Source organism: Labeo rohita, chromosome 3 (genome assembly GCF_022985175.1).
Source record: "Labeo rohita strain BAU-BD-2019 chromosome 3, IGBB_LRoh.1.0, whole genome shotgun sequence".
Lineage (NCBI taxonomy): Eukaryota > Metazoa > Chordata > Actinopteri > Cypriniformes > Cyprinidae > Labeo > Labeo rohita.
The window spans coordinates 24,656,360-24,667,425 of NC_066871.1; the positions used below are offsets into that span (position 1 = coordinate 24,656,360).

Below are 11,066 nucleotides of genomic sequence, written 5' to 3' on the forward strand. Positions count from 1 at the left end.
AAGATATGTACATTTTCCTTATTTTGCTAAAAAAATCATTTAGTACTGCCCTTCTGAAGAAGATACTTACATGTTCCCTAGAAGACAAAATAAGTTACATTTACCCTGATCTTCAAATTCAAAAAGTTTTCACCCCCCGGCTCTTAATGCATGGGTTTTCCTTCTGGACCATCAGTCAGAATTTGAACCTTCTGTAATAGTTTCATACAAGTCCCTCAGTTGTCCTCAGTGTGAACTTTATGATTTTGAGATCCATCTTTTCACACTGAGGACAACTGAGGGACTTATATGCAACTATTACAGAAAGTTCAAATGCTCACTGATGCTGTTGAAGGAAACATGACGCACTAAGAGCTGGGGGGTGAAAACTTTTGGAATTTGAAGATCAGGGTAAATTTAACTTATTTTGTCTTCTGGGAAACATGTAAGTAGCTTCTGTAGCTTCTGAAGGGCAGTACTAAATGGGAAAAAAAATGATATTTAGGCAAAATAAGAAAAATACGCACATCTTCATTCTGTTCAAAAGTTTTCACTCCCCGGCTCTTAATGCACTGTTTCTCCTTCTGCCGCATCAGTGAGCGTTTAAACCTTTTGTAATAGTTGCATATGAGTCCCTCAGTTGTCCTCAGTGTGAAAAGATGGATCTCAAAATCATACAGTCATTGTTGGAAAGTGTTCAAATACTCAAAAATGCTGAAAAACCAAAGAATTTGTAACACCGTATTAAGATAAACTTTTGAACTGGTCATTTTTATAAATTAAAAAAATACTAATTTTACTCACTGGATCAGCTTTTCTGATTATGTCAGAAAACCTGATTCAACTGTCCTGGTATTACCATAACAATAACACCATATACCTGTTGTAACACTTTATAAAGCAGATATAATAACTGAATAAGCTAGTTTCAACTGCAATTAAAGTTATTGAGGGGAGAAAATAAATAAATAAATAAATAAATAAATATCACAGTGTCATCTAGCCAAAAGTCTCTTTATTCACAAAACATATAACTACAGTTATCTTTGTGGCAAAGGGAATGCATCAGTCACACGTTTTGGTCATATGTTTAGCCTGAACCAAAACGATTACTGTCTCTCCTGTTAATCTGGAGAAAAAAAAAAAAAAAAAAAAAAAAAAAAATTGTCCTGCCTTTCCCAACCAAGCCTCATCACAGGTGAGAACAAGTGGCATTTTACACAATTCATCATAATACACAAAATGTTAATGTCCAATACAATGCTGGTATATGTACTGAAATGGTTCAATATTAACTTTTACAAAAATACAGGAATTTACCATAAAACACTGCTGGGAGAAATAAAAGCGAGCTTGATTTTTCCAAATTTCATAATTATAGAAGGGCTACATTAGGTGTACAGCTAAGTTTTAGTCCAAGCCATGACAACAATAGAAACTTGGGGTGAAATGGATTCTGGGATAATGACGAATATATCACATGTAAATTTTGTATAAAAAAATAACAGGGCAAAAACTACAGAAACCCCCTTTGATGGCGAAATCACGTTTTAGCAAGTACACAAAATATTTCTGGATAAATCCCACAATGCATGAGGTGCAAACACTTCCTAAGGTGTACAAAACATTATATTAGTGGTATATTCGTGGGTTCTAATGTGCTTTCCCACAGACCACAAAAACTTTAGGGGACTTCTGAGCTTCCTCATTCCCGACCACCGTTAACAACCACAAGGGTGTGCTATCTGGCTCACAAAGTTTTCGAGAGATGAGACATGATCAGGCTTACTTAAAAAAAAAAAAAAAAAAAGTTACCCACTACCAACTTAAAGTATATCCCTTCACCACCTCATTCATTCATGATAAACGTCAAGATTCCTTGCTGCTGTGACTCTAAAATACGACTGTAAAACTATGACACACATCAGGTCTTTTTAGCACAGAAGGGAAAGCAGCAGCGCAAAGTTGACGAGTCCACTTGAGACTAGCCGAATTGGATAACGTGACGTCAAAATACACCTTTTCCGAAGCAATTCCACAGTTGCTCGATTCTCACTGAGGTCTCGTGCGCACATACATACAAACACATACGACAGCCAGTCAGGTTCCTATTCCTCAAAGGCTGGTGGCGTAAGAGAGAGTGGTAAGAAAAGGAAATGGTGTGTGTATGTATGTGTAATGCTACAGTAGTGTGTGTAAGTGTGTATGTGTGCGACTTTGAGTGCATTGCTATCACAGGGGGGTGCAGTGCGAGGCTGTACGCGTGTATCGCTATAAAAGAGTACAACGTCTCTGTGTGTGCTTTTTGCTTTTCTTATTGCTGCGGTTCGTCTCCTTGTATCTTCGGATCTCCCGCACGAGAGAGTAAAACGCCTCTTCAACTCCCTGAAGACAGAAAAAGACAGGTTAGATTTAGAACCAGTGCTGATTTTGGCTTTGTCAAAAAGTACAGTACACATTGTGAAATTACAAACATGATACTTCTACTCCGATTTGCCCCCCTAAAAATAAACAAAGGCACACTTGTCCTGTCATCGCAGGCATTGTGTCTTCAGGTTTGCTGACATGTTTCTGGAGGGCTGGGTTGTGAAGAGGGTGTGTGACTGAAGTCTAGTGTGAACTGTTTTATAATCTCAAAACTTATCAAACTGCTGTGAAATCTTCTGCTTGAGTAGTGTGCTGTTTCTCAACCACTTGGTTAGGTATTTCATCATCTAATGCAGTCACATTCATGCATTGTTAGGTAACATTCACACAGAGTATGTTTTTGCATTCCATTGTTTTGTTTTTTTTTGTGTAAAATTTGCTAGACAGACATGTTTGTTGCACAAGCATATCACGTCTTTTGCAGTCTCACGCGACGCAATGTTTGATTTGGCCCACTATGCCATTTCACAAGATTGGGGGGAAAGAAAAAGTCTTTCATTATAGCACTTTAACCATTTTATCTTTTTGTTTTAACCTTTCTTTTTTGTTACATTGTTACATTACAATTTTACATGACATTTACAAATGTAGATATAATTTGATATAATCAATGCTACATTTAGGCCCTTTGTAGTAAACAGCTGGTCACCTCTGCCATAGACCTTGCATTTTTTTTTTTAACTCGACTGTCCTGTCTCACATTTTCAAATGCAAAAATGTAAATCACCCCTAAGATTGCTGGTGTTCTGAATTGTATGATTGTATTCAGACCAACAGCATGATTTGTGCATGTGATATCACTTTTATACACTAGTTTAATAAACAAGTTAAAGAAGACCTATTATGCCCCTTTTTACAGTATGTAATATAAGTCCCCTAATAGTCGACTAACCATTAGTCAACAAGAGGAGGTTTGGTCGACCAAAACTTTTATTAGTTGCTTAGTCGCAGAAACAAAAAAATCCACAGGAAGTGGCAAAGTCACGCAGTCCGTGACGGACAGATTGTTAATGGTCTATGTGGTAATACAGCACACCGAGCAGGACATCCAAACGCTCACCTATCCTTCATAGACCTCAAATATGGCTTTTCATCTTAAAGTTGTATGTAGTAGCACCTTTTACTTGGCAGCTCAATCTAATGTTAACTTAGAAAAATGTGCGCTATTGAAGTGTTTATGCGGAGTATGGAAGCTGAATAGTTTACTGCATGACAGATGGAGGCGTCGGTGCGGTCACTTGCTCTTAAAATACTCATTTTTGGTAATACAGATTAAAGTAATACATCTTTCGAATCTGTAAAGATTCTATGTTTATTTGTCTGCACTCAGAATAACAACAAAATGTTGCGCTTTTGTAAAATAATTTAAGTAAACAGGACGCGTTCTCTGCCATTTTGGTCTCTGTAAACTTGTGCCCTAGTCTCTGGTGTCCCCAGAATGTGAGCCAAAATTTGTGTGTATACCTTTAAATGTAAATTACCTGCTGCTTCCGCCCCATTTCCAGAAGAGGGCAGAGCCTTTGCGGCTTGCGCTTCTGATAATCCGTCAACAACAAAACTGGAGAATCTCAACCAGCCAAAATCTCAGAAATTATTAAAATATGCAGACAGTGATCGTTTTCAGGATAAAACTAATGACATAGCCCTTCTCTCTGTGAATACAGTCAGAGACCGTGGTAATTTTAGCCACTTGCCATGGCGCCAAACCCCCTCATGAAAGACGATGACAAGAACTGTGACAATGAGCATTTATCAGGATCAACTAAATGCTGGATTTTCAAAAGTATGTGAAATATTTAAAGTTTGTGGCACAAAACCCTTAAAATGTGTTTAAGAGTTTTACACACCAGTCTGTTATTGTGGGGTCATTTCCATGCCCCTAAACATGGCACGGCACAAAACGTAATGTGACTGGTTGCTTTACCTGTCAATCATATGGCCTCTTGGGCAGTTCCTGGACATTCAAAGTGGCCAAGATTCCCAGACCTTTTACCATCAGTCTGAAGGTCTAGCTATTTGAGACTAACCCATCTTTCAGAACTAGCTTCTGTGTAAATCCTGTTTTCAACAGACCCTTGTTTACAAAGCAGTCCAGCATAAAATGATTTGCACGAATATATAGCGAATATATATTTGCACGAGTCTTCGGCACATTTCCTTCCATAAATGAAATTCATCCATAGTGTTCTCTGTGGCTCAGATGCTGTGAGTCTATGGAGACTCATTTGTACACCCAAAATTGGGTGTATTTGTAATGGTTATGTGGTGCAGACAATATGTAATAAGACCTATAGCACCGATATCCACGTTTTTCTTCGTGTAAAAAGGGAGCAGCCATTTCTAAATTTTATGGGTCTGGCTTCCAGCCTCATCTGCATTTTTAGCTGTACAAAACAGCTTGTTTTGCTGCTTGATATTGGAAACTGATGTGTCTTAACATATTATTTTAATGTTTTATCTTAATTATGAACACAATGGTTTATAGGGCAAACAGTTTTAACGTTTACTGCACGTTGTTATTTTTCTTGTTATTTCCCAATAATGGCTAATAAACCAAAGGGTGGATAAACATGGAGGATTATGTGTGGTTCAAACAGGGCAGAGTCAATGTGAATAGGGCAGATAATCACTAGTCATAGGCAGGGCTTATCCCTACTGTGATGTCACAGTAGGGGGAAATCTAAAACAGCGTGTTTTCAGACACTGCTTCTGATTTCTGGGCATCATAAAAGAAAAAAGAGTGGGTGGATTTTTAACATCATAAGCTAGATGTGTGTCCATACACACTGTGGACACACATCAGTTTTCATACACTTTATAAAAGTGAATTTAGCATAATTTTGCATAATAGCCTCTCCGTCAATCACAACCTGCTTTCTGTAAGAATTCTGCATGGAATAGACATAAAATACCTACAAACAAGTTTCTGAACTTATTTTAACTTGATTGGTGCTTTTAGAATGGTCTGCCATGTGCAATATGTCCAAACAGAAGACACAAACGCAATAGTCAAATACTAGCATTTGTTTGCGTTGAAAAACGCTAGAAATGCAGAGCATTGAATGCAAAAAACTGTTTCGTATAAAAGGTTAGTTCACCCAAAAATTAAAACTCGGTCATTATTTTATTAACCCTCATGTCATTCCAAACCTGTAAGGGCTTCATTTATCTTCAGAACACAAATTAAGACATTTTTGATGAAATCCAAGAGCTTTCTGATCCTGCATAGACAGCAATACAACTACCACGTTTAAGACCCAGTAAGGTAGTAAGGCAATCTTTAAAATAGTCCATGTGACATCAGTGGTTCAACTTTGATGTTATGAAGCCACAAGAATACTTTTTGTGTGCAAAGAAAACAACTTTAAAAATATTTTTCTGGGCCGTTTGAATGTCTATGCAGGGTCAGAACGCTCTCGGATTTTATCAGAAATATCTTAATTTGTATTCAAAGATGAACAAAGGTCTTACATATTTGGAACGACATGAGGGTGAGTGATTAATGACAGAATTATAATTTTAGGTGATCTAACGTTTAAAATCAGTGTCACCCACCTGTCGCGTCTTGGCAGATGTTTCGACAAACGGGACCCCGTAACTTCTGGCGAGTTCTTGGGCTTGACGTGTCTCTACAGTACGAGAGGCCAGGTCACTTTTGTTCCCCACCAGCACCATCGGGACATTGTCGCTGTCTTTGACACGGTTTATTTGCTCCCTGCACAGAAACAAAACAACACCGTTGATTTTTCGCACGCAGACTGATTCGCGAAATTCTACTTGGCCCTTCTCCAATTCCACACTGGTTTGCTTACTTATCAACTTCAAGACACATGAAAAAGGAAGCTGACATGGAGTGCAGTGACGTCATCCTGCTGAATTCACATCTCAGTCTAGCAACTTTTCCATTTGATCATATTTTAAGTTTTAAGGAAGTAAAATTATTTGCGGTTAGTCGACACAGACTCAACTCATCCATCTTGACATCTACAAATCCCAAATATAACATAGGAGTATTAAAGGGACAGTCCACCCAAAAATATGTGTCCACCCCATTGACTTCTATTGTACTTTATGTCCATACAATGGAAGTCAATGGGATCAGTAAGCGTCTGGTTACCAGCATTCTTTATGGGATCATTCACCAAAAATTTAAGTTCTGTCAAATTCTACAATTAAGCCAGAAATATTATTTTTGATGGTATCTGATGCTCAGTGTCCTTTTCGTATATCAGTCTATCATAATGTGTTTGGCTATATACCTGTAAAGATGTACGTCCTCAAAGGATTTGGCGTTATTGATGGCAAATACACACAGAAAGCCCTCTCCTGTCCTCATATACTGGTCTCTCATGGCACTATACTCCTCCTGACCTGCAGTGTCCAGAATGTCCAGCAAACAAGTCTCTCCGTCAATCACAACCTGCTTTCTATAAGAATCCTGCATGGAATAGACATAAAAAGAGCATGAGCTCAGTTATCATATGCTATGATGATCAACATAGAATTCACATTTTTGGAAAAACAATAACAACAACAATCTTATTAAAAAAAGGACTATCTTAAAGGGACAGTCCATATATAAAATGTAAACTGTGTCATTGTTTACTCCCCCTCATGCCATTCAAAACCTTCATGCATTTATTTCTTCTGTGTAACATGAAGGAGCTATTTTAAAGGATGTTGATAACCAAACACTTTTGGGTCCCATTGACTTCCATAGTATTTTTGCTCACACTATGGATGTCAGTGAGACACAAAACAGTTTAATTACCAACATTCCTGATGTGTTCCACAAAAAAAAAAATTCATACCAGTTTGGAACAAAATGAGAGTTGAGTAAATGATGACACAAATTTGATTTTTGGGTGGATGGTCCTTTAAAGAAGGTGAACTCTTACCTCAATAGTGGGGTCATATTCGTCTACAAAGTGATTTTGAATGAGCTGGATGGTCAGTGCACTTTTCCCAACGCCACCAGCTCCGACAACTACCAGCTTGTATTCTGTCATTCTGGATGGAAGAGAGAGGTGGTTAGAAATAGAAAACAGCAGTCGTACTGTATCCAGTCAGGAGCAACTTGGGAAAAACATGACCTTTACAGATACAAGCTTCTTACTGTGACTGATACACTAAAAAACTGAACACAAAAGGTAAGTCACTCTTCGCTTCCACTGTATGGAAAACAAATGCAGCGAAAGTGAATGGTGACTGAGGCTGTCATTCTGCGTAACATCTCCTTTTGTGTTCCACGGAAGAATAAAAAAAGTCATACGGGCTTGGATCAACATGAGGGTGGGTAAATGATGACACAATTTTCGTTTTCTGGACGAACTGTCCCTTAATAACCGGAAAAGAACATACATATTACACAAGACGGCTGACTGAGATTTTAAGTCGTCGCATTATGTTAACAAATCATGTTTAAAGACATTTAAGACTGAGATTTACGATAACATTTACTCAGTTCCTATTACAGTTACTTAGCCGGCAAGAAGCAGACTGAGACAACAGCTCCTTGTAGCTTTACCACAACTTCTATCAACAGGTAAGAAGTTATTCATCGGCTTATTTGTGTGTTTTACCTCGTGTGTGGTTGTTAAATGAGTTCGGCTCGCCCAAACGAAGCGCTTCGAGATGAATTAGTATTGAATGAAGTCCAAGGATTAGCCCCTGAGCCACATTACGGTCGAGCAGACAAACTAAACTCTCCCGAGAGTCGAAAACAGGCTGGAATTACTCGGGCTGATGAAAATCCACCCGTAAAAACACAAAGAAATCTTCTTGTTTTTACTACGTTTCTCCACTCTGTTCAAATTTTACAATAACCCAAATAAAACCGCCCGTAGAGGCATTAGCTCCTCTCGGCTAAGACTCTCCCAGATTCATTGAGGGCGAGGAGGGGGTGGGATCACTGAAGGAGATGACCAATGAGATCTAGCCGGCCGTCGGATTTTTTAATTCTATTGGACGAGGAATAAACGGAAGTAAGAACTGACCAATGGTCGTCCAATGCCTCTTTCCAATTTCTCTCTCATATCCCGCCCCCTGAATATGAACCAATCGGGTTTGTTCTACACATTAAAAGGCCAGAAATGCACGTCAAGCCATCAAATGTCTCCGTTCATACAGGTATAGTTTTATATTTGATTCTGCCGACGTTGTACACTCCTTTAGTTTAAAAGACATTATTTTTTATTATAATAATACTAAAAATAAACCCCTGGAACATACTATCAATTTTTTTTTATTTTATATGGTACATTTTTCATACACAAACAAAAATTCGCAAATAGTTACCCATCCTATCCCCTTTTTAAAACTGAACTAAACTCACTAAAATCTCTTCATCTTATACAGAATATAAAAAAAAATCTAAGATTTCTAAAATATTTTACAGAGGTATTTAAAGAAAATCCATGTATTTAGATGCTTTCCTTACGTGCGCTTAATTGAATATCCTTGTAATGTTATTGTAATGTCATTCTCATTGTGTTGTTTTTATTTGTTATTCTTATTTTTATTCATTTATTTATTTTGGTAAAAAAAATATATATATATATATATATATATATATATATATATACATATATATATATATTATTAATGTGTAAGCGTTTGTGTTTGTCCTTTGTTTAATTTATTATTACTGGTTATTATTTTATAGTTTTGTATGTGATCCCTTGGCTACGTTTTTGTACTGTTTGTTCAAGCATTAATAATAAAAAATTAAAAATAATAAAAAAATACAGGTATAGTATTATCGCTAAACATTTCACATAGTCATTAAAATAATATAAAATATACCCCAGAAAATACATTTTAGTGCTAGTTTCTTAAACCGAGTGTCTTACTGCATTCAGAAATATTGCATTTTGCAAATAATAATTGAAGATGTTTATTTTTTATAATTTTTTTTATTTATTTATTTTTTAAAATCATGTTTTTTATTATGTTATTATATATTTTTTGCGTTTTATTGTGTTAGTTAGCATTTTATTTTGTTATTTTTACTTTATATCAAAGTAACCCAACTGCAGTTTGATTGAGATTAACATTTTTAATTTGTAAAAAAGTTAAAAGCGTAGTTATCTGTTTTTGTAAATTAACTCTTCAATTATATTATTATTATTATTATTATTATTATTATTATAAAAACGAAACAAAAAACATTGTATGCAGCATTTAAACAAATTACTGTGTAATGTTTTTGCCTTTTTTTTCTTCTTATTATACGTTTTTATTATAGTGCTGCGCAATGATTAATCGCGATTAATCGCGTCCAAAATAAAAGTTTTTGTGTATGTGTGTACTGTGTATATTTATTATGTCTATATAAATACACACACTTGCATGTATATATTTAAGAGAAATATGTTGTTTCTATATTAAATATATTTATATATAAATTCTTTGAATATAAATATATACATGTAAATACAAGCAAATAGTTTTAAAATAAATGTTGTGTGCGTAGCTTAATAAATAATAAATAGAAACAGTACACACACATATATTATATAAACAAAAACTTTTATTTTGGATGTGATTAATCACACTTTTGTACATATGTGTAAATGTGTATGTCAGTGATTTAATGTTACCACTGCTTTGGCTATGTAAAGCCTTTCACCAAATCTACTTTTAGTTTACTCATTTTAACCACTAGATGTCACTGAGAACACAACAAAAAACTCTCTGGTGCAAAGACGCTTTCTCTCTCTCTCTCTCTCTCTCTCTCTCTCTGAATGACAGATGGATAGAAGGATTATCTTGGTGATTTTAGGCAAAGATTAGAGGACAGCAGATGCCCTCTGTGGGTGGAGAGGAGCATTAGGGAGTGGAGAAGCGAGAGATGAATAAAGGTATAAGCAGAAAAAACGATAAGCATGCACGTGGGCAAGTAATCAGAGTGATGCTGGGGAAAAAAATGGAATTTGGCTTACATTGTGATGCAGATTCATACAAACACATCGCCTACCACACGTCTGCTATCTCTGCTATCTCACAAGAGCAGTTTCTGTTTGTGCCTGTTTATCCAGTTATTAGTGCAAAGAATAAATAATACACAAGTTATACATTTAATTCATTTTATTGTACACAGGGAATTTTCACATATACAATTTGTACACATTTTTCATTATATTATTATTATTATTTCTATTTTTTTCTCCAAAGGGAATGCTTTTGTTGTTGTTTTGTTTATATTGTGCTGACAAGTCAAGTTACATTTAGGAAAACAAAATAAGAAAGAAATTAAATGTTCAGGAAAGAAGCGCAAAAAATAGGCCTACAAATACATGAAGCAGAATAACATCAAATTATGGGGCAGAATCAGACGATCACTAATTTACCATCATCCTCTTTCCATTCCCTAATGCTGTTTTCTGATTGGTTCCCTAAGATCATACTGCACTCTGACTGAATGGCCTCTAAACAGATGTATATGATGAGGAGAAATCTGCATGTTGCTGACATTACAACCCATCAACTTCCCACACCGATCTAGAATCTCAGAATTTCGGCACTTACACTTTGTAATTCACCTGGCATTTTGTTTATTTCTGTTTTTGTGCGTGTCTGTGTAGTTGGACTCTTGGCATTCCTGTAGCTCAAACAGCAGAGCATGGCATAGCAATGCCAAAGTCATGGGTTCAGTTCTC

The 11,066-nt window shown here is 36.1% G+C and overlaps 1 protein-coding gene and 1 long non-coding RNA gene across 2 annotated transcripts; one reads left to right on the forward strand and one right to left on the reverse strand.

The window, feature by feature from the left end:
* Positions 1–977: 977 nt before the first annotated feature.
* On the reverse strand, positions 978–8,294 carry zgc:55558 (GTPase KRas). The gene is made up of 5 exons (XM_051103393.1): positions 7,989–8,294; positions 7,305–7,416; positions 6,666–6,844; positions 5,962–6,121; positions 978–2,364 (listed from the first exon to the last, which is right to left on the reverse strand). Exons 2-5 carry the CDS (start codon positions 7,413–7,415, stop codon positions 2,251–2,253), a joined length of 564 nt encoding a protein of 187 aa, XP_050959350.1. The 5' UTR covers position 7,416; positions 7,989–8,294; the 3' UTR covers positions 978–2,250.
* Positions 7,844–10,688, forward strand: LOC127160745 (uncharacterized). The gene is made up of 2 exons (XR_007826840.1): positions 7,844–7,951; positions 10,159–10,688. It is a non-coding gene; the product is annotated as an uncharacterized LOC127160745 (long non-coding RNA).
* Positions 10,689–11,066: the final 378 nt, after the last annotated feature.

Coding starts and splice junctions, on each gene's coding strand:
- zgc:55558 (XM_051103393.1), bottom strand. CDS start 7,415: ATGACAGAATACAAGCTGGTAGTTGTCGGAGCTGGTGGCGTTGGGAAA. Junction 6,122..6,665: donor GAGGACGTACATCTTTACAG/GTATATAGCCAA, acceptor GTTTCTGTGCAG/GGAGCAAATAAACCGTGTCA. Junction 2,365..5,961: donor CATCTGCCAAGACGCGACAG/GTGGGTGACACT, acceptor TTCTGTCTTCAG/GGAGTTGAAGAGGCGTTTTA.